This window comes from Nicotiana sylvestris, chromosome 6 (genome assembly GCF_000393655.2).
Source record: "Nicotiana sylvestris chromosome 6, ASM39365v2, whole genome shotgun sequence".
In the NCBI taxonomy this organism is placed as follows: Eukaryota; Viridiplantae; Streptophyta; class Magnoliopsida; order Solanales; family Solanaceae; genus Nicotiana; species Nicotiana sylvestris.
In genome coordinates this window covers 153,306,873-153,330,558 of record NC_091062.1, presented here as the reverse complement: position 1 = coordinate 153,330,558, position 23,686 = coordinate 153,306,873, and the positions used below count along the sequence as shown (strand labels likewise).

General features: G+C 39.3%; 2 protein-coding genes across 3 annotated transcripts; both read left to right on the top strand.

Moving 5' to 3' along the window:
* The first annotated feature begins 427 nt into the window (after positions 1-427).
* On the top strand, positions 428-2,702 carry LOC104236747 (F-box/kelch-repeat protein At3g06240-like). Of its 2 annotated transcripts, none has more exons than XM_009790738.2 (2): positions 428-558; positions 1,215-2,702. In XM_009790738.2, exon 2 carries the CDS (start codon positions 1,491-1,493, stop codon positions 2,418-2,420), a length of 930 nt encoding a protein of 309 aa, XP_009789040.1. In that variant the 5' UTR covers positions 428-558; positions 1,215-1,490; the 3' UTR covers positions 2,421-2,702. The 2 variants fall into 2 exon arrangements, with proteins under 2 accessions (XP_009789040.1, XP_009789041.1); XM_009790739.2 differs by lacking the exon at positions 428-558 and adding an exon at positions 1,066-1,118.
* A 1,004-nt stretch (positions 2,703-3,706) lies between these two features.
* LOC104236748 (uncharacterized) lies at positions 3,707-5,529 on the top strand. The gene is made up of 2 exons (XM_009790740.1): positions 3,707-3,716; positions 4,988-5,529. Exons 1-2 carry the CDS (start codon positions 3,707-3,709, stop codon positions 5,527-5,529), a joined length of 552 nt encoding a protein of 183 aa, XP_009789042.1.
* The last annotated feature ends 18,157 nt before the right edge of the window (positions 5,530-23,686 follow it).

Below are 23,686 nucleotides of genomic sequence, written 5' to 3'. Positions count from 1 at the left end.
TACAAGATAATTATATTATACACAAAAAAAATCAAGGCCCTTAATTAAAGTTTGGCAGACTACGAATTTTATTGAGACGCCGTTGAAAATCTATGAATTAGTTTTCTTTGAGCTTGCTTTCTTGTTCATCTTCTAAAAATAGAGAAGGTTTTAGCTGTCTTCAAAAGCAAGAAGGCCTTCAATCCAATGACAAGCAAAAGAAAATTACCTTCGCCTTTTTATGCCGACAAAGATATTCTGTTAATCAATCCTTTTACCCATTCTTTTAGGAATTGAATGGAGATTATGTTTTTTTCATTGTTATAGGAAAAAGTCATTGGTTGTTAGCTAATTTTACGCTCATTTTGTTATTTTGTTGTTACATGTCCAATTCCTATATAAAGGTTAATTTTTTAAATCAGAGATGTTCGGACATCATTTATTTTTGTGTCTTTTGTTATCTATATATTCTTAATTTCTCCGTTTTTAATCAAATCATAACTGGCCTCTCTGTTTTGTTGTTTGATTTTCTGTGAAATACTTGATACAAAATAACCAACTCGTCTCACCACATATAAGGTTAGATTGCCAATTTGTTAATTCATCTATTGATTTTAAGCTTTTACTTTTGTTACAATTGTTCAATATTATTTGTCAATGCATGCAAGAGAGTAAAAAACTCAGTTTTTATTGCTCTGTCACTACTAATTTTTAGCTCAAAACTGTGAATATTTACTTAATAGTATGCTTAAAATAACATGTTTAACTTTGACATATCATCTTCCTAGTGGAGATTTTTCGTCTATTAATGGATTCTCTCAAGATTTTTATATCAGAAAATGGGAAGAAACATGTTCAAATTAATGGATGTTTAAAATAAAAGAAGAATTAGTGTGCGCCTAAAAACATACTCCTATCTAAATTCCCACAAGTGGTACGAAGTAAGTTCAAACAATCTCTGGCAAGTCCAAGATTTAAACTTTATAGGTTCAACCTTTAAAGTTCTTATCATTGAAAGTGTGGGTTCACACCTGCCATTTGCTGTAATTTTTGTGATTATTTACAAATAAACTTATGCTCCGTGTCCGGAAGTACTGATGCTCTACACCGCCCCTGAAAATAGCAACAAAAAAAATACTGTATGTATGATATTGTTGATTGTACATTGGGATAATTATGATTTTTATCAATAACGTAAGCTTCGTTCATAACCAGGATGTTTACATATATCGCAGGAAATAATTTGAGCAGAATGACAAGTAATACCGAAAGTTATTCACGAGAAGAAATTGAAACTGATCACATTCTATCGAGGTTACCTGTGAAATCATTGTTGCGATTCAAATCTGTTTGTAAAAATTGGTGTGAACTCGTCAAAAGCTCAAGTTTATCAGAAAGCACTGCGATAGCCCAAGTAATCGTACCCGTCCAGTGGTTTGCAAGTTCGGTGTTGACTACAATCGTGATCCTGAGCCTCTACGGGCTTTTAATTTTTTCGTGCTACAGAGAAAATGTACGCAGGATGTGCCCCTACACATCAGAGGCTTTATCGTTGCGAAGGTGTTACTGATTCCAGAAGTATTTCTGGTCCAGTTGATGGCTTATTCGTATTAGAGAAAGGACATTATCTAGAAAATGTTCGGTTTGCTTGGTGGAATCCTGCAACCAAAGAGTGCAGGCTTATTCCCAAGTTTAATTTTGAGCTTCTAAATTCTTTCGACGATCACAGCCGTACAGTTGGATTAGGATTAGACCTAGTGAATCAAGACTATAAACTTATATGGATGCGAGTATTTTACGATGATGAAAAAAGCGACGTTTATCCTAAGGTGTTTACTGCTGTCTATTCGTTGAACAACGACTCGTGGAAGCTGATTGAGCCTGATTTACCTCACGACACTCACTTATGTGTGTCGCTTAATTGTACTTATTTGAACGGACTTTATTATTGGATGTCCCTTAGCAAGGAGAACGTTTATGGTATTTGTACATTTGATTTTGCAACTGAATTGTTTGGGGAGACGGAACCACCGCCAATTCCAAATGATCATTGGGCGACTTTAATGTTACGCGGCGGTTCTCTTGCTGCTATATCTTGTACTGATGTAGCTCAGCCTCAGACGTTGTGTTATGATATATGGGCGAGGATACGAGAGAATCATTGGATCAAAGTGTTTACTGTGAATCCTCCGATAACATGGCATTGGCCTCTCGGGGTATGGGAGTACGATAAGTTTATTTATGAACTTACAGAAACTAACAGGATGGTGTTTTATGACCATACAGCTAAACAAGTTACAAATCTTGGATTTGATCATTTTCAGATTCTAAGCTCTGGTTTCTGTTGGTCTTATTATTATCAGGAGAGCCTAGTACCGGTAAAGAGAAAAAATCCGACTCAGTACGATAATGCTGAATACTTTTTCACGATATATCGATGAACAAGCACGAGATGTGGGCATCTGTGAATTCTAGTACGAGGACAAAGAGCTTATGAGTGTGAACATCAGCGAGTTTACAGCTTTCAGACGAGCCTAAAGAGGTGGAAATTAAAAAAAGAAGGGGCGGAAGATATATGAGAATATCAGTGTGTGTACAGCTTTCAGATAGTGCATCTTCACAGACCAACAGCTACGAGATCTCACTCTAGGGGCACGGAATAAATATTTGTTGCTGGACACTACTGACTGTATAACACTTCAGACAAAGATTTTGCATGTTTATATTGCCCGATTCCATTTATCTGTTAATTATATCTACTTGGCTTCAAGCTAAGTATGCAACGAGTGTGAGAATTTTGAGCAGATCAAAAAAGGCAGAAGATAAGAAGGTATAAAACAGACAACGGAAATCATATACGAAATAAGAGAAATGTGGAAGCTAAGCAACTACAACGAAAAAGAGAAGGAAAATGTGAAATTTCAACGTATTCTTTTAGATAAATGCAGGTCTAGTGAATCATTTGAATTTAAAGTGCACGAAGAGAAGCTTAGAAGCTCATCATACTATACCAAAATTACAAATTAAAAAAAAAAAAAGATAAAAGTTATTACCCAGGAATTATCAAAGAAGCAGCCAAACAGTGAAACAAATTCCAGATAAAAATTAACATCAAGTTCGTGATAGCAAGTGTTAAGACGATTGTTTTAATTAGGCACTAGCTGCAGAAATTTAAATTGGGAAAAAGAATAATAGTAATCACAACACTTGTTTGTGATGGTTTGGGAAAAAGAAAAGAGTTGCTTTCACTATTTTTTTATTTATTGATTGTTTCCAAAAAATTGGAAGAGTGACAAAATATAATGTCCTCTTTTTCTATCTTAAACATGCTTCAGAGAAAACATAGATGATTGAGTCAGTTTTCTGCTAAAGACCGTAAGAAATTCATTGTCTCTTTCAGAAAGATTTCTAGTGTGACCCACATATAAGGTAATAAATTATTTACCATGTCTTCCAAAGGAAATAATATATCAGATAATATTCTGTAGTTATGCATATATAGTAGTTTCTTTGATGGAAAGAAATTACCATATATTAGTAGTCCTTAGGGTAATTATAATTTATGGAGAGGTCCCTAGGGCTAAAGTATTTGTCTAAGAGTCCCTAGACTACCTATAAATACGCCTGTGACTCCATCAGTCTAGCATCATATGATAGGCGCAGGCTAGAAGGCTCCTAGGTTTTCTGTCAAAGTTCTACAAGGCGATTCTACAACACTTGAACAACTATGGCTGAAGGTACGTTCCTTGTATAATTTTCGCTGCGTTGGCTCTGTATGTGTATTCGAATTTCAACATGTGGTATCAGAGCCTACTTTTAGTCGTGTTATTCAGTATCAAGGTTGCATTTACGATGATGCAAAATTAACTTTGGATAAACCGTATGTTCTAAAGATATAAGTCACCAACTGTTTTTTGTTTCTGGACAATGGAATTGATATTCTGTGAGTTAGAATTTTTGCAAAGAGTTGGTAACTTTTATTTGCAATACCTATTTTTGATATAAGTGGATCTCTTGTGATTTTTTTAAGAATTTATATACTGTGGAGATCCACGTATAATTGATGGGTTTTTAGGCTCTTAAATAGAGAAGTATATCACTGTAGGAGCTTTATTGACTTGTTAGCTTGTATCACTAATTTATATCTAATTAATTGAATTCTTAAAGAATCTGCAACTCCTAATAGGTCCTTGTTGAAATAGGTTTGGCCTACTGAATTTATGCTTTATTTGTTAAGACCTTTTGTTGACTTTAATCGGTCTTCCTAGTATTATAAAGCATCACCCAATTTTCATTGATGCATTTGTATCGACCTTGTATTTTGGTAGCAGTTTTGCGGATTCAAATAATGGTTTTAACATTTGTTTAAATCTTGAAGAAGTCATCGTGAATTTTTGCATCTGTTTGTTTATTGTATGTTTATGCTAATATATAAATTTGCTGCAATATGAAGATATTCTTATAATAGTACAAGAATTAGCAGTTTGATCCTTTATATCCATTATTATGCTTAAAAATGTGTATTCCCAGTTTTGACTCTAATCAACATATGGTGAAGTTGATTATTGGATATATTATACTGAGATGTCTTTATGAGTTTTCTTTTATATGATGTACTTAGGAGTAGCCACGACATCTTGAGTATTTGATATAAAAGAAATTAAGTTGTCTAATCACATAAAGTCTAGTGATTAAAATTTTATAATGACATCTATTTAGTCCAACTATCTCATTAGAATAGTAACTCGGCCCTACAGGGAGATAGCTATTTTGGTGAGATTAGTTGGAGATAGTAAACCTTTAAGTTAGAATTATCTTATGCCCGCAGGTACGGATTAATTTTTATGTATTTTGGTTTACTAGTTTAAGAAAGTTAGTAAATTCTATATATCGGTTGCAACCTCTGCCCACAGGAAGGTCTAGAATTTACTAAGAATCAGTATTTTACGCGATTTACCTTTGATGGATTGTACTTCATAGCTTATGTATGTTTATCCTTGTTTTGCAGTCTTTACAGCTTTTTCTACCGCTATTTTTAATGAGAATGCTCGAATTCCAATACTTTCTGGTGACACTTATGCTAAATGGAAGCAGAAAGTCCTTCTCACTTTAGGGTGCTCGGATCTAGACCTGGCACTCCGTATGGATGAATCACCTATTTCTACGGAATCAAGTACGCCAGCTGCTAAGGGTAATTATGAGCGGTGGGAGCGATCTAATCGCTTAGGTTTAATGCTCATAAAAGCTCACATAAGCCAAAACATTAGGGGTTCTATCCCGAATAACGATAAGGTCAAAGCTTACATGAAGGGAATTGATGAACAATTCGTAAGCTCTGACAAGGCATTGGCTAGCACCCTTATGAAGAGGCTCTCAAGTATGGCTTTCGACAGAAGTCATATAGTGCGTGAGCACATTATGGAGATGAGAGACATTGCTGCTAAATTCAAGTCCCTTGAGGTGGATATGTCTGAACCATTTCTTGTGCATTTCATTCTCAACTCCCTTCTTACGGAATATGGTCCGTTCAAAATTTCTTACAACACATAAGGATAAATGGTCAATCAATGAACTTTTGACCATGTGTGTTCAAGAAGAAGAGAGATTGAAGCATGAGATACCTGAAAGTGTTAATATGGTGACTCATGGTAAGAGAAATGCAAAGAATGGCAAAAATATTCCCATGAAGAAGAAAAGCACCTTTGACAAAGATGCTTGTCGTTTCTGTAATAAAAAGAGACACTATTGTGAGCACGTGATTTTTGCCCTACACGAATTACTCCCATAATTTTAAAACAAAATAATTTCTTTTCATTATTTGCAATTTTGTGAATTTTGTGGCATTTTTGTTAAATTGTTTGCGTTTGTCTGTGCATTTTTATTTTTGCTTAATTAATGAAAAATACAAAAATATTGCATTTGCATTTAGGACCTAATTTTCTACTTTTTAGGATAATTAGTTAATTAATGTTACAAAATGGAAGAAAATAATAAAAATAGTTTATTTTACATTTTTAACTTTTAATTTTTGAGTTTGTCATAGTTTTCTTTTAAATTAGGACTTAATCAATTTTGAGGAAATAATTAGTTTAGTTTTGGGAATTAAATGAGGTTTTTTATTTTAATTTTGCATTTTACAAAATCTGAAAAAATAATAAATAAAAAAGGGGAAAGAAAAGGAAATAGAAAATGAAAAGAAAAGAGGGAGTTTAGTATTGGGCCACTTTTGTGATCTAACTTGCCCAGCCCAGATAATTCCTCCCTAGACTCGGTTAAAACCCGGCCAAATCGGCCCAAAACCCTCTCCCAAATTACCTGGTCCCCTACTTATCCAAACGACGCCGTTTTTGGCCTTCCCATCCCCACCGTTGATTTCATCCGATCTAACGGACCTAAAGTAACCCTTCCCCCGTATATAACTGTCTTAACAAGCCTTACCCCCTATACTCTCCCCCCTCACTCTTCGTCTCCTTCAGAGACGATTGAAGAACCCTAGCAGCCGCCCCTCTTTTCCCACCGCTTTGGGGTGGCGGCGCCACCTCCTCTCACTCCCAGATTAATACCCCGAAACCCCCACGACTCCATCATGTTGAATCCACAAATATTTTCCCTCGAATATCCCTTGAGCTTCTCAAATCTTAGATCAAAGCGTAATCCTAAAGCCCCAATTCCTTCAATTCAAGACCTTTGTGAAGATTTCAGGTTCAGTCAGACTTTATTCGTGCGTTTTGTTAAAAAAATACATGATTAATCTCCGATTGATGCGAGATTCTGAAGATTCGAAGTTCTTCTGCATTTCTTACGGTCTAGGCTGTTTTTAGGTATGATATCCTTAATTTCTAAGTTTAAATTTTCATGTGAGCTCCTTTATTGTCTGTTTCTATTTCTTGTGTGTGAGTTTCGATTTTTCTTTTCTTCTCTAATTTTCTGATACTTTGAACTCTTTGCATGTTTTCCCACTTTAAGTTAATTAATGTTTCTGAACCCGAATCTTAGTTTAAATTGGTTTACCCTTGATTTTGGGCTTTTAAAGCTTTGGGTCGAAAGCCTGTTGTATCTGTTCAATCTTCTTCTCCCTCTTTTTTTTTGAATTCCTCTGTGATACCTCGAGTCAAACTGGGCTCAAAAGAATAGGTCTGGCCCAGAAATTGCAAACCGAGACCCGCTAAGTGAATTTGGGTCAACTTGACCCAGTTGGTTTAAGAGGTAAATGCCAGGGCTATTAAGGGTAAATTGGGGAATATAGGTAGGGGAATATCTTGGTAACAGAACTGAGAAGCTTCTAGGGAAGTGGGGGAAGGGATTGGCTTGCAAAACTGATGTAAGTTGGGGTCTAGGTTGAACAAAAAGAAAATTGGAGAAGGGGGTAACTAATATTTAACAAATCATTACTGCTGCCCTAAAACCCATCTATAAAATCCCCATTTTCTGAACTTTCAAAGGGGATCAGATTGGAGAAAAATTAGAAACGGCTGAAAAATACTGAAAGGATTTGAATAATCAGAAAAATACAAAGACAAATCACAAAATTACTATTACATTGAAGTTTTTCTGTAATTCTTGGGGTTTTCAAGTTTTGAAGTAATCTCTGATTCATTCTAGGTTTAAAATGGTTTGAAGAAGCTGGATTTACTATTGTTGAACTGCTGAAATGCATCCACTTATGCTGCTGATCTTCTCACCTCCTCTTTTGCTCTAATTGCAACATGTACTCTTTTGAACTGTGACTGAAAATGGGGCCTGATTGAGTCTCCGTTTGAAGATCTATAAACCAAGCTGAAGTTAAATGACAAACATTAGTCCCTGTTGTTGATTACTGCTTGATTCTACCATTTTTTATTTATCTCATATTTGCCTAGTCTAGCTTATTTTGCATACTTCATTCCCTGATATTACATTTGTTTTAAGTGATGGATTTGGACCTTGTCTGAATGTAGTTGATTCAAGAGTATTTATTTAGACCTAGTATAATATGTGTTAGTTGAGGATCGTGATTCTTAGTCTAATTAGTGCAATATGTGTTAGTCCAATGATGTCAAAGTGTCACTTAATTCTGCTTTTGCTTGTGTATGAGCCTCTTGCATTTTTAAAAGGGCTTTCGGCTGGGTATAGAGTGAAAATTTGTTGTTGAAGCCATGTTACCAAACATATACATGTGTTTTGAGGTCCTTTCATGTATTTTTGATGAAAACTGAAGTAAGAATTGGTTGTGTTTGATAGCTAGGCTAGTTGTATGAAGGATACTGATGCTCCAGGGAAGAATTGGTCTGTTGTTATTTGGGCATGGAATGTTCTATTTTGGCAATATAGGAAGATCGCCTGTTGAGTTTTGTTGAAATAAATCTCACTAAGAATTGCATATTCACTTCAGAATATATGTTAGCATTAAAATATGCTTTGCATCCGAGTCAAGGATTATCAGTATTGGTTCAAACTCAGATTTTCTTGAATGATGTAATTTGCCTCAAACATTAGCGCTGAATCGTGAAACTAGGCTGCCTTCTTTGGCCTAGTTATGCCGAATTTCTTTTCAGCGATGGGATTTTCCATCTGGATTCACGTCGAGCCCAACTATTTCTTTCGCTGGTCATATAGTAATTGGCAGTTGGCCATTGGGCTTCTGACCAGCCTGGGCCTTTCCGCAATCAAACATGGGTTGTCTATTACTAGTTCATTGATTATTAAATTTTAGCTTAAACATTAACATAAAATAAGTAGAAATCCTCTTACATCTTTTAAACAGCTAGTTATGCTCATTAATTAATTGAGGTGTGCCATTTAGCATAAATAGTTATGGCTCTCATAGTTAAGTCTAGAAGTTAAAACAAATCGAGGTACGTTGTGCCAAACAAAAATGACAATTGCATGGCCCTCGTATTAATTTCATGATTTAGATATAACAAATAACCAATGATCGTAGTTTGCTTTAAGCACGTCTAATATATTATCGTGGTCATGGACAGGTTCGCATGACATGATTATGATCTTAAAAACAAAACCAGAGTATGCGTTCGCGCAACTTTGGCCAAACTTTTCTCAATAAAGTGTTATTAATTGTGGACACGTTCGCGTGACATAATTTTTGATGCGCCAAACAAACAGGTACACGTACGCGTGACCCGTTTCAAGATAACTTTCTTAATTAAAAGCGGTAAAAGGTAAATCCACATAGGTTCTAAAATCAGTAATTAAATAATTTTAATAAGCAAAGTATGATCAAAGTGACCGTGCTAGAACCACAGAACTTGGGAGTGCCTAACACCTTCTCCCGGGTTAACAAAATTCCTTACTCGGATTTCTATGTTCGCAGACTGTATAACAGAGTCAATCTTTTCCTCGATTCGGGATTTAAACCAATGACTTGGGACACCATAAATTATCCCAAGTGGCCACTTTGAATTTAATAAAAATAATCCTGTTTCGATTGTCACTTAAATTGGAAAAACTTCCTTTATACCTTCGGGGTAGGCAAAAGGAGGTGTGACAGCTCTGGCGACTCTGCTGAGGACCGAACCCAGAATCTCTGGTTCAGGGTTCAAAAATTCGAGCTTGCTAAATGATTTTTTTACTTGGCTTCATTTATTGTTGATATTACTGTATTCTGTGAACCCTTTGTGCTAAATGCTATCTGTTTACCTCTTTAATATTGTTTTAATTGTATATAACTGTCTTTCTACGCAACCCTTCTGAGTCTTCTGAAAATGATGCACATGTTCGCGTGGCCCGATTTCTCTGTATAAATTATACCAAATAGAACGAGGTTGGGCAAGCGACAAGGCCGGGTAGACTTCAGTACTCCCGGTATGTCGCCCCCTCCTTGGCCCCAGTTGTCCGCTCGGGTACCCCAAGTCTAGACCAAAACCTCAGGATTTAAACCTAGAAAAACACAGCTTCATACCGTATCCCTAGTAGGAACGTTTGTTTGCATCATGTGCATTTGACTTAGGGGACTCAACACAGGGGTTGGGTCCGTCTAGGACAGGTGTGCCTGAAATAATAGACCATCCTAGTGCATTCTATGTTCTATGTGAACATTTATTTGTTTTGGCTTGCATGCTGACCGGCTAGGGAAAATAAAACAAAGAGAAAACCAAGAGTGATATAGGGAAGAAATAAAGCCCGGTTCTAAAGAAAATCCCAGTACTTAAAAACATCCCGAAACTCTGCCAAAATTTTCAAAAAGAGTTATTCCAAAAGAGTCAAACACTGTGTTCTTCCAAATGTGTCAAAAGTTGACCGAACTACGAAGGTCTGATTCTCACCGGATGTGAGATACGTAGGCAACCTACATAAGGTTCGGCCTTATTTTTTGAAAAAGAAAAAGAAAAAGAGAGTCAGTGGTCAAGTAAATACAGTCTGGATTTTTTTTGTCAAAATAAGCTGATCCAGCTTCAGCAATGTCTTAAACTGTTCTTGCCGAGATAGCCTTAGAATATTTTTTTTAGTTGTCGAAAGGCTATTTTCGTAAAAGAACGAACAAGTTTGTGAAGTGTCATAAAGTAATCCTCCCCGGCCTCAAAATTCATGTGAAATTAGGAAGGGGCGACACTTGCAAAAACAGTCATTTGGCTAAAATTGGCATATAGGGGAAGAAATCATGGTCCTTTGATTTGTTTTTTTGGAAATATGTTTACAAAAAGGTCCACTAGAGTCAACCTTAACCTTTACCTTCCACAAGAACAAATGAATACCATTCAGGATCTGCCAGAAGTGGTCAGGGAACAAGCTCAGTTGCACTTGCGTATGTGGTAGAATGATCTAGATGAAGATGGTAAGAAATGGATAAAAAAGCAATTGGGTGCCCTTATAAACAATTTTTAGATTAAACCATGGGAAGATCTGATAAAGGCCCTAGTAACCTTTTGGGATCCTGTCCACAATGTCTTTCGTTTCTCGGACTTTGAGATTACCCCTACTTTGGAGGAAATGGCCGGGTACATTGAGTTTGGATGGGATTTGAGGAAGCAACAACTTATATTTCCAAGGGCTCCGTCGGTGCACAAGTTCTTTGACCTCCTGAATATTAGTAAACAGGCGAATAAAGACCATGTGAGAAACGGGTGTTGTGCTTTCCATTTCTTATACTTCAAGTTCGGGCACTCTGCTGTTTTGAAACGCATGAAAAGGGTCTGAGCAACAAACAAGATAAGGGCTGTTGGCAAATTCATCGCCGGTTTGCATTCATTGTGGCATTCTTGGGGATCATGGTTTTTTCAAATGAGAAAGGTACGGTGGATATTCGTATGGCTAGAATTGCACAAATCCTCACTACCAAGGAAGATCATACACTTTCCCTGTTGGTGCTAGCGGATATTTGTCGAGCATTGACTTTATGCAAAGCAGAGGCTTAATTCTTTGAAGGTTGCAACATCCTTCTGCAAATGTGGCTGATCGAGCACCTTCACCATTATCCTAGATTCATGAGTTATGGTTCAAGCCTGGGTAACTTCATCACCAGCTACGAGGAGAGGGTAAAGGATTACAATGCACCAGAAGGGTTTGAAGCATGAGTCTCCCACTTGAAAGTTCTCAACGCAGGTCAAGTCGAGTGGACTATAGGATGACTCCCGAGGACAGAAGCCATATATATGACTGCTACCAAGGGCTACCTGAGGTTAATGTTGTAAGGAGTATTTAGCCATATGCACCGCTGAGGGTCTTGAGGCAATTGGGAAGGTATCAGATTGTGCCCGAAGATGAAGATCTAAGCACCCAGGTCATAGAGTTACATCCAGAAGCTACATTGCCCGAGGCTGTAGTTCAGCAGGATTGGAATAGCTGTCGGTATCTAAAAAATGGCACTCAGGTACCAGACATCGCCAGGGGGGAAGTAGATCCAAACTATGCTGCTTGGTTTGAGAAAATGTCTTGTGCAAATAACGAGCCAGAGCCCGAGAGGCCCGCCAAAAGGCCTCATGTTCAAGCTTTTGAGGACAAAATTCAAGAGAGGTTAGCCTGGGGGGAGAAGGGAAAAGAATATAAGGCCACCATCCATGATCTACGAGAAGAGTTGAGAAATGTCACCTTCAACAATGATTTGCAGGCACAAGAGGCCGAGGGTGAGAGGAGAAGATTGGTGCGAGAAAATGAATCTCTCAGAGCCCAGGTTCGACAGTTGAAAATTGAAGCCGAGAACCTAGGCCGAAGCAGGAAAGATGAAAGGCTCATTTATAACCTTACTCAAAAGATACGTGACTATGAAGATGACCTGTAGAAAGCTGAGTCTGAAGTAGCAAAAACACAAGTAAGGTTGACTAAAAGTGCCGAAAGGCGTGCAACTTTCGTTCAACAGATGAAAGAAAGATATGAAAGAGGGGTCACCAGTTAGGAAAAGGCAATTGGCAACCTCCAGGGAAATGGCTAAACAAGCCAAAAGTTTTAAGGCTGAAAGAGAACATTGTTACGCCTTAACGGTGCGGTTGGAAGAATACTTGCGGCACTTGCAAGAACAAAACCACGCTGCCACTCAGGTCTTAGAGGCTAGATCCCATCAGATTGGCCGTCTGTTGCAAGAGAAGGGCATTATGAGAGAGAGAGTTCGAGGGATTGCTGACTACATTACCATGAAGTGCAGTGCATGTGAGGACATGACGAGGTCCATATTTTTCGCCACTGTAATGATCTTTGTCCATCAGATAATGGAGGAACTCTATTGGCTCTAAGATGACATGGCAAGTAGGCCCGCTACAAGACCGATTGGTGTTCCTAGGGCAGGGTTGGAGGCACTGATGTATTCGTGATTTTCACTTGAGTCTGTATTTTCTTTCTTTTGGAGTCTGTCATTTGTTTTCGAGTCTGTATTTTCTTTTGTTGATAGCTTATTCTGGAGTCTGTAGCTCGTTCTTTCATCAGAGTCTGTTAGTTTCTTTTGAGTCTGTTAGTTTTGAGTCTTTGTAATAGCATTTGCTTTTTATTAAAATTGAAAATCCCAAAATATTTTGTTATTTATTTTTATCTCTCCTAGAACTACGCTTGGTCTGATTCATGCGGGGTCATGATACGTAGGCAATCTCCATAGGATTCGACCGTAACCCTAAAAGAAAAAAAGGAAAGGAAAAACAAGAGGAAAAGAAAAGAAAAAGAGACGAAAAAAAGAGGATAAAAACAAAGAGAAAGCAAGGGCAAGATTGAAAAGACGAAAAGAAAAAGAAGAAAAAGGGAAAAGAAAAACCGAGATGAAGCAAACAGCTGATCAAATGCATAATAGAAACGGTTAACTGCTTAGGTGCATTCATTCCCCAAAATGTGTTGTTACCAATTTGTTAAAGACCTAATCATTAACAAGGTTGTTGTTGATATACTGAGTTAAGGCAGGTGGTTAGTTGATTGGCATTCTAGCAACTCACTCCTACAATACCCGGTCAAAAGACAAACTGAACATGGCCAACCAAAAACTGGAGGCAAGAATTGTTGATCCGTCAAAAGAGGTGGATGGATCGGAGATTAATTTAAAAGATGAGTTATATAAGCTGAAGCAGCAAATGGTTGAAATATACCAGGCCTGGGCAAAAGGGCATCCACCACCGGTTTATCCCACCAACCCTACTTATATCCCACCATTGGCTCAACCTTAGGAACCTCCCACTGTGAACTCATCTCCAGCCTTTCCCATCTACCAACAGTGCTATGGCGCCACTTCCCATACATCACAAGCTCCACCACCCAAACAAGTCTCGTACCCTCCTCCACCAGTCACTCCTGTTTTTGTGGCAGCTCCACCTGCTGCATTACACCGATCATCCAGTGAGCCTCTATTCCAGACTCACGATAACCAGTATTATCCCCCCGAGCCCACCTTCAAAGTTCCAAAACCATATTCTTACACCCCTCATCTTGATCTCCGGCAGAGACCGAGAAGCCACCCAAAAATCCCGAACATGAAGAGATGATCAAAAAGGTCAAAAGCTTAGAACAATCGTTCAGAGATATGAGGGGGTTGAGAGGTCAAGTAAGTGTGGCGTATAAAGATTTATGTCTGTTCCCAGATGTTCAGTTACCAGCAGGGTTCAAGATGCCCAAGTTTGATCTATACGACGGGCATGGTGATCCAATGGCACACTTAAGAGGATTTTGTAGCAAGATGAGAGGAGCAGGCAGAAAAGATGAATTACTGATGGCATATTTTAGCGAAAGTCTGAAGGATCGACATTGGAATGGTATACCAGACAAGATCACAACAGGTGGTACACATGGGATGATTTGGCCCAAGCCTTCGCTTGCCATTTTCAATACAATCTTGAAATTATCCCAGACCGTCTGTCATTGACGAAAATTAAGAAAAAACACGGCGAGAGTTTCAGGGAATATGGATTCTGTTGGAGGGAGCAAGTAGCGAGGGTTGATCCTCCGATGAAAGAAAGTGAGATGGTTGATTATTTCTTGTAGGCCTTGGAGCCACTTATTTTGGTGTCAGTAGTGGGCAAGTCCTTTAATGAGGTTGTAAAAATGGGCGGCATGGTTGAGGAGGGACTCAAGTCCAACAAGATCATGAGTTATTCAGCAATCAAAGTGACCACCCAGGCCATTCAAAACAGTACTAAAGGTGTACTTGGGAAAAAGAAGAAAGAAGATGTTGCGACAGTTGAGTCATGAGCTTGGTTCGGATTAGGGACCCTTCACGGTACTACAACCAGCCTCGACCCTATCACCAAATCTACCCCACACTCCATATAGCCCACCACAACACTATTACCCACTACCAAATCCCCACTTTTCCGTCCATCACGCATAAACATACCTTCACCATCCCGCCCATGCGCAATACGTGCGCCAACTCCACCTAATTCCTACCCAGCTCCACAAAATGACTATCTACCCCCAAGAGCCTACCAAAATCCCCCTAGAACAAGTTTTAGGCCCAATCAGGCCACCAAGAATGAGAGGTTGCAGAAGAAGAAGACTTTCACTCTATTGGGAGAATCCTATACAAGTTTGTTCCATAGGTTGAGACAATTAGGTATGCTGAGTCCGATTGAACCAAAATTGCCAATCTTCCCCCGAGGAATCTTAATCACTCTGTGAGTTACGAATATTGTTCTGGTGCTCTGGGGCACGACACAGAGAAGTGTTGGCAATTGAAAATAGCTATTCAAGAGCTCATTGATACTAATCGGATTGAGGTCCAAGCACCGAAGGTGCCCAATATCAACCAGAATCCATTGCCAGCCCATCTTGAGACAAATATGATCGAGATAGTGTATAGGGGAGGGGAACCCAAGAAGCCTTCGCAGACCATCATGATGATCCAGGCTAGTGAAGTCAGGCCAGTTGAAAATCCAACAAGTGAGAAATCAGTGATCCGGTTGAGCGAGGCAAACAGTGAGCCATCTGTAGTAGCCAAAAAGGGTACCCCAAGTGATGTGGCAATAAAACAAGAAGTAGCCAAAGTGGTTGTGCCAGGAGTGGCGAATAAGCCTGTTGTAATTGTGGAAGGTGTCCGTATAGACCCTGTCATTATCAAGCCGATAACTCAATTACTGATAGTCAACAGTAGGGAGGTCCCGTGGAATTATGAATGAGTGACAGTGACTTACAAGGGAAAAGAAGTTAAAGAAGAAGTTTGTGAGACCCATGGTTTGACTCGATCGGGGAGATGCTTTGCCCCCGAAGAATTAAGAAAAGCTAAAAGCTCCAAAGATAGCCCAACGCTAGTGAAGAAAGATGTGACCGAAGAAGAAGCAGAGGAATTCTTGAGAAAGATGAAAGTGCAGGACTATTCCATTGTGGAGAAGTTGAGGAAGACACTGGCTCAGATCTCACTATTGTCATTACTGATCCATTCAGACGAGCATCGTCGGACTTTGATGAAGATCCTAAATGAGGCCTACGTTCCTGACAAAATCTCAGTAAACCACCTGGAAAAGATAGCTAACAAGATATTTGAGGTAAACAGAGTCACATTTTCTGATGATGAGTTGCCCATGAAGGGCACTGAGCACAATAGAGCCCTCTATCTCACAGGGAAATGCGAAGATTTTGTGGTTACGCGAGTACTGGTCGACAATGGTTCCAGTCCAAATATTTGCCCTCTCTCCATTTTGAACAAATTGAAGGTGGATGATTAAAGAATTCACAAGAACAGTATCTGCGTTTGGGGATTCGATGGTGGAGGGAAATATTCAGTCGGGGACATAGTGATTGAGCTTACAATAGGGCCAGTTGAATTTACCATGAAGTTCCATGTGCTCGATGTGGCTGTTTCTTACAATCTGCTGTTAGGTCGACCCTGGATTCATGCTGCCAAAGCGGTCCCGTCTACTCTGCATCAAATGGTCATGTTTGAATGGGATAGACAGGAAATTGTTATGCACGACGAAGATAATTAGTGTGTTCCCAGTGATACCATTGTTTCGTTCATAGAGTTTGAAGACGACAAGGGGCCATGGGTTTATCATGTTTTTAACACGATATCGGTAGAGAAAATTCCAGAGGGGAAGTGCGTTCCAACTCCAAGGGTAGCTGTTGCATCAGTCATGGTAGTCGCTGAAATGTTGAAAAATGGTTTCGTACCGGGAAAGGGTTTGGGTGCATCTCTGCAAGGTATCGTACAACCAGTGTCTCTCCCCAAAAACTTGGATACATTTGGTTTGGGGTTCAAGCCCACAGCTACAAACGTAAAAAGAGCTATAAAGTTGAAATAGAGGGCCTGGGTCCTCCCAAATCCCATCCCACTGCTCTCCAGATCATTTGTTAGGCCTGGCACTAAGAAACGCCCAGTAACAATAGTTCCCAATTCGGTGGTTGATGTGGATATGGATTTGATCGAAAAGTTCAAGAGGTTATTCGCCGATGTGAACATGCTGGAGGCTGGAGAGGGTTCTAGTAAAGTGGATGTACAGTTTGTTGGGGCCAGTGCAAAGATTAACAATTGGGAAGCTACTCCTCTCCCTACCAGGAAAGAGTTTTGGTAGTTTGCTTTGATTTTCTTTCAGTTTATCTAGATTATTCCAAGGTTGTAATTCAGATTCTATGTTCCGTCCGTTTGGATGTATAAACCTTGTTATCTTTAATTTCAATGAAATGCAGTTTCCCTTTTACTTCCTTCCTGATAGTTGTATTTTTGTTTTTCTTTCTTACTTGTACAGTTCTTTTTATGCTGGTTTCAATGACATGACATGCATGAGGAATCTTCGGCCCAGTCTCCAAGCCTAACCTGAGTGATACAGAAGCAATCAATTTAGGGGACCCAGACAATATCAGAGAAACTAAGATAAGTGTCCATCTTGAACCTCAACTCAAGGAGGAGATAATTAAAGCATTGGTTGAATACAAAGAAATTTTTGCATGGTCATATGACAACATGCCAGGTTTAAGCACTAATTTGGTGGTTCACAAATTGCCCACTGACCCGACATTCCCTCATGTCAAGCAGAAGCTGAGGAAATTTAAAACTGATATGAGTGTGAAGATCAAAGAAGAGGTTACCAAGCAGTTTGATGCAAAAGTTATTTGGGTCACTCGGTATCCCACTTGGTTTGCCAATATAGTACCTGTGCCAAAGAAGGATGACAAGACCAGGGTATGTGTTGATTACCGTGATCTCAATAAGGCAAGTCCCAAGGACAACTTTCCACTGCCAAATATCCATATTCTGATTGACAATTGCGCCAAACATGAGATTGAGTCTTTCGTGGACTGCTATGCGGGCTATCATTAGATCTTAATGGATGAGGAAGATGTAGAAAAGACGGCATTCATCATGCCATGGGGAACATACTGCTACAGGGTCATGCCTTTCGGTTTGAAAAATGCTGGGGCAACTTACATGAGAGCAATGACAACCATATTCCACGACATGATACCCAAGGAAATCGAGGTCTATGTGGATGATGTAATCATAAAGTCAAGAAAGCAGTCTGATCATGTTAGAGATTTGAGAAAATTCTTCCAAAGGCTTCGCAGGTACAATCTTAAGCTCAATCCTGCAAAATGTGCATTTGGTGTGCCATCTGGAAAATTGTTGGGATTCATAGTCAGCCGTCGAGGTATTGAATTGGACCCGTCAAAGATCAAAGCTATCCAAGAATTTCCACCCTCAAGGAACAAAACTGAGGTGATGAGTTTATTAGGGAGGTTGAATTACATCAGCAGGTTTATTGCTCAGCTTATGACAACTTGTGAGCCTATCTTCAAACTATTAAAGAATGTTGCTGCTGTCAAATGGACGGATAAGTGTCAAGAAGCATTCGATAAGATAAAGGGTACTTGTCAAACTCACCTGTGTTGGTGCCACCAGAACCAGGGAGGCCTTTGATTCTGTATTTGACGATCCTGGACAATTCATTTGGTTGTGTGTTGGGTCAGCATGACAGCACCGGCAGGAAGGAGCAGGCCATCTATTATCTCAGCAAGAAGTTCACATCTTATGAGATTAAGTACACCTACCTTGAGAGGACATGTTGTGCCCTAACTTGGGTAGCACAGAAGTTGAAGCACTATTTGTCATCCTACACTACGTACCTCATCTCTCGTTTGGATCCATTAAAGTACAACTTTCAAAAACCTATGCCTACAGGGAGGCTCGCAAAGTGGCAGATCTTGCTCACAGAATTTGACATCGTCTATGTGACTAGGACTGCAATGAAAGCTCAGGCATTGGCCGATCATCTGGCTGAGAACCCAGTAGACGAAGAATATGAGCCTTTGAAGACTTACTTCCCTGATGAAGAGGTAATGCATATTGATGAATTGGAACCAGCTGAAAAGCCTGGATGGAAACTTTTCTTTGATGGGGATGCTATCATGAAAGGCGTTGGGATATGAGCGTTACTTATTTCTGAAATAGGGCATCACTATCCTGTTACGGCTCAGCTTCGTTTCTACTATACTAACAACATGGCTGAGTACGAGGCATGCATTCTGGGTTTGATGTTAGCTGTAGATATGGGTATCCAGGAAGTGTTGGTCTTGGGAGACTCGGACCTTCTGGTGCACCAGATTCAAGGAGAATGGGAAACTCGAGATTTGAAGCTCATACTATAACGACAATGTTTGCAGGATCTTTGTCAACGGTTTCAATCAATAGAGTTCAGGCATATTCCAAGGATTCATAATGAGGTTTCTGATGCTTTAGCTACTCTGGCATCAATGTTACATCATCCAGATAAGGCTTATGTAGACCCTTTGCAGATTCAAATCCATGATCAGCATGCTTACTCTAATGTGGTAGAGGAAGAACTTGATAGTGAGCCTTGGTTTCACGATACCAAGGAATATATCAGGATGGGGGTGTATCCGGTACAAGCCACAGGTGATCAAAAGAGAACAATTCGATGGTTAGCAAGTGGGTTTTTCTTCAGTGGAGGGATTTTGTACAAAAGAACTCCAGATCTTGGATTGTTGAGATGCATAGATGCTAGACAGGCCACAACTGTCATGACCGAGGTACATTCTAGAATCTGTGGGCCGCACATGAGTGGGTATGTTCTGGAAAAGAAGATTCTCCGAGCAGGTTATTATTGGCTCACCTTGAAGCGAGATTGTATCAGTTTTGTGCGCAAGTGTCACCAATGTCAGGTGCATAGAGATTTGATTCATTCTCTTCCATCTGAATTGCATATAATGTCCGCACCATGGCCCTTTGTTGCTTGGGGCAGGGATGTCATTGGGCCAATCAAGCCAGCAGCGTCCAATGGGCACAGGTTTATTCTAGTGGCCATTGATCATTTCACCAAGTGGGTGGAAGCTAAAACTTTCAAGTTTGTGACCAAGAAAGCAGTGGTCGATTTCATGCACTCAAACATCATTTGTCGGTTCGGAATCCCAAAGGTGATCATCACAGATAACGACACTAATCTTAACAGTTATTTGATGAAAGATGTGTATCAACAGTTTAAGATTACACATCGCAATTCCACCCCATACCGCCCCAAGGTGAATGGAGCAGTCGAGGCAGCCAACAAGAACATAAAGAAGATACTTCAAAAAATAGTGGAAGGGTCCAAGCAATGGCATGAGAAGCTGCCTTTTGCATTGTTGGGTTATTGCACTACTGTTCGCACTTCAGTAGGGGCAACTCCTTATTTGTTGTATATGGCACGGAAGCAGTGATACCCGCGGAAGTTGAAATTCCATCCCTTCGAATTGTTGCAGAAGCTAAAATTGATGATGATGAGTGGGTTAAAACCTGCTTGGAACAATTGAGTTTGATTGATAAGAAAAGATTAGCAGCAGTGTGTCATGGCCAGTTGTATCAACAGAGAATGGCAAGAGCATATAATAAGAAGGTGCGTCTACGGAAGTTTGAAGTGGGTCAGTTAGTATTGAAACACATTCTTCCTCATCAGGCTGAAGCAAAAGGCAAGTTTGCTCCAAACTGGCAGGGGCCGTTCGTCGTAACAAGAGTGTTGTCCAATGACGCTTTGTATTTAACAGATATAGAAGGCAAATGTGTAGAAATGACCATCAATTCTGATGCAGTCAAAAGATACTATATATGATTTCTTTGGTTAAATTGGGTTTGTTTGTACTTGGCATATTTTGATGATTGGAATGACGAAGGCATTTTGTTCTGCTATCTAAACACTTTATCCTTTGTTACCCTTTTTTGAGCCTTGTTTATTTCCTTTCATACCCCTCTTTTGGAATCAGTGGCGAAATTCAGAAACACGGGAACAAACGATAAGTAAAAGAAAGAAATGAAAAGATAAAGAAAAGAATGAAAAAGAAAAGGGAAAAAGAGAAGAAAACAAAACTACAAAAAGAAAAAGGAAGAGAAAAGAACAGAAAAGAAAAATCACAACAACAAAGCAATTTCTACGACATGAACTATGTTCGACTTGATTCCTTTTAAAGATACGTAGGCAGCCTCACGGTTCGGTCCCATCAAAATAAAATCCCAAAAGTCCCCAAGCAAAGAAACTGGGGCAGAAGTTGTGGTTGTTGCAAGAAATCTGATTCCAAAAGTTGTAATTTTGAACCCATTTGAATTGTTTTGAGCCTTTGATACCTTTTCTTTCTAACCCTATCCAAAAACCCACATTACGGTCCAAAGAAAGACCTTCCGATCAGTCTTTGAGAGATGCCAAGTCGAGCAAGTAGAGGTGATTTGTATTAGGGGCAACACTCTGGTCCAAGCAGGAAAAAATAATAAAAATGAGAGAGTCTTATTGGTGAAAACCCTCACAGGTACCGTAAGGCGATGGGAGCTGAGAGAAATAATAAAAATGAGAGTCTTATTGGTGAAAACCCTCACGGGTACCTTGAGGCGAAAGTGAGTTGAGAGATGAACAAATGAGAGAGGCTTGTTGATGAAAACTCTTCAGGGCACTACAGGTTGAGCAAGGTCAAGGTTTTGGTGAAGAAATCAGGTTATGGAAATTCCGGGGCAACAAAGTATGGCAACTGAAAGTTAATTGGTTGGACAGATTGGGCCGATTAATCCGAAATGCATGTCATGATCATTGGTTCCAGCTGCTCCACTCATATAAGTCCCTTTTCTTTTTCCCCTTCAAATAGTCTTCCAGTTTTGGATTCTGCTTATCCTTAACTCTGAAAGTCATTGCATTTCATTTCTTTTGGGTTTATTTCTCTAAGATGCTCCCAATGTCAGTTCTGTTTAAGCAAATAAGAAGGCATTTCAAAGCTTACTACCAACTTCCAAAGTTGCACAAGGCACAGGGCAGCCGGGGCATTGCTAGAGGTAGTATGATGTGAAATAATGTATAAAAGGTCGGTGGAGATTCCATCGGTGAAACGGTTTGGTAATTTCATGGGAAATGCAGGTGTTCAAACAGATGGGTCAGAGAAGTAACACAATGGTTTGGGTATAGAACACTTGGGTCATCCAAGGTCATGGGGTTTGAAAGTTAGTCGGGAAGTCAAGGGGTTCTTGGCCAGTTCAGGGGAAGTCAGTCAAAACAAAGCACGACAACGGGGAGGCCACTTTCAGCAAGAATGCCACAAACTAACCACCACATTTTAAACTGACAAGATTTTTCTTTGATTGAAACAGGGGCAGAAAGTTTCGATTGTTTCGGAGAAACCCTCCATAAGGGGAAAAGCCAGCACCAGACAGGTTTGATTTTGGATTCTCAGGACCCTCCTGAAAAATGGGACCTAGTTTAGAGTTCAAAACAATCATAAGTAGTAAAATCTAGCATAAATGTACCCCAAGGAATATAAGATGGTTTCAAAGTTTGCATGTTTAAGATATGATTCAATTAGGAGTTTTTAGAGCCCTCCTGAATAATGGGACCTAACTTTAGAATTTCCATCAGATAACAAGATGTAGCGTAAGTTCTGTTGTAGGGTAATATAATTTAGCCGTAAAACAATCACTCTTAAGAAAAAAGTTAATTTTTGGTTCTCACGACCCTCCTGGATAATGAGATGTAGCTTTAATAATTTCTTAGATAAACAAGATATAGCGGAAGCAATACCTTTAGAAGATATAATTCAGATTTAAAATTGTCGTTTAACTAGGAGCTGTCAGGACCCTCCTGGATAACGGGACCTAGCTTTCAAATTCTTAGTAATATTTGGTAATATGATTCAGTTTAACACTCACATATGTGCCCAGCTGCCAAACTGGGGTAGAAGGTTTCTATGTTTTTGTCTATTTTGTTGAAATCAGGCGCCCACCTGGAAAACAAGGGAATACATTTCAAGTTTCAGCAATCAGGCGCCCACCTGGAGAACAAGGGAATTGGTGGGAGAACAAGGGAATACATTTGAAGTTTCAGCAATCAGGCGCCCACCTGGAGAACACGGAAATACAGTTCAAGTTCAGCAATCAGGCACCCACCTGGAGAACAAGGGAATACATTTCAAGTTCAGCAATCAGGCGCCCACTGAAGAACAAGGGAATACATTTCAAGTTCAGCAATCAGGCGCCCACCTGGAGAACAAGGGAATACATTCAAGCTTCAACAATCAGGCGCCCACCTTGAGAACAAGGGAATACATTCAAGTTTCAGCAATTAGGCGTCCACCTAGAGAAAGGGAAACATCTCAGATTACAATTCAAGGTGGCAACAAGGGGATTCCACCGGGACAAGGCAACAAAAACCACAAGAGCAAGTTTGAAGATATAGATAGGATTTAGTAATTCATAGATCATAGTTTAGGCTAGCTTCTTTTATTTTGTCATGGTGTAATAAGGGGTTCAGTGAGCAGTAGCAGCAACAACAACAATAGTGAAATCACAACTTCATGGTAGTCCCAGCCACCAAACATTCCTGAACTACACTGACCTGATTCCTTTTTAGCTAAGGATATGTAGGCAACCTCAGAAGCAGGGTGCGGTCAACTCTTTCAAAAATGCATCCCACGGAGTATTCAAACGGGCAAAAATCGCTCGTATCCGCTTACTTATCTTTGCACGAAAACTCTTCGTGTTTTCGAGCAAAGAGGGGCAGCTGTGAGCACGTGATTTTTGCCCTACACGAATTACTCCCATAATTTCAAAACAAAATAATTTCTTTTCATTATTTGCAATTTTGTGAATTTTGTGGCATTTTTGTTAAATTGTTTGCGTTTGTCTGTGCATTTTTATTTTTGCTTAATTAATAAAAAATACAAAAATAGTGCATTTGCATTTAGGACCTAATTTTCTACTTTTTAGGATAATTACTTAATTAATGTTACAAAATGGAAGAAAATAACAAAAATAGTTTATTTTGCATTTTTAACTTTTAATTTTTGCGTTTGTCATAGTTTTCTTTTAAATTAGGACTTGATCAATTTTGAGGAAATAATTAGTTTAGTT

Excerpts from the sequence above, each read along its gene's own strand:
- LOC104236747 (XM_009790738.2), top strand. The coding sequence starts at position 1,491 with ATGTACGCAGGATGTGCCCCTACACATCAGAGGCTTTATCGTTGCGAA.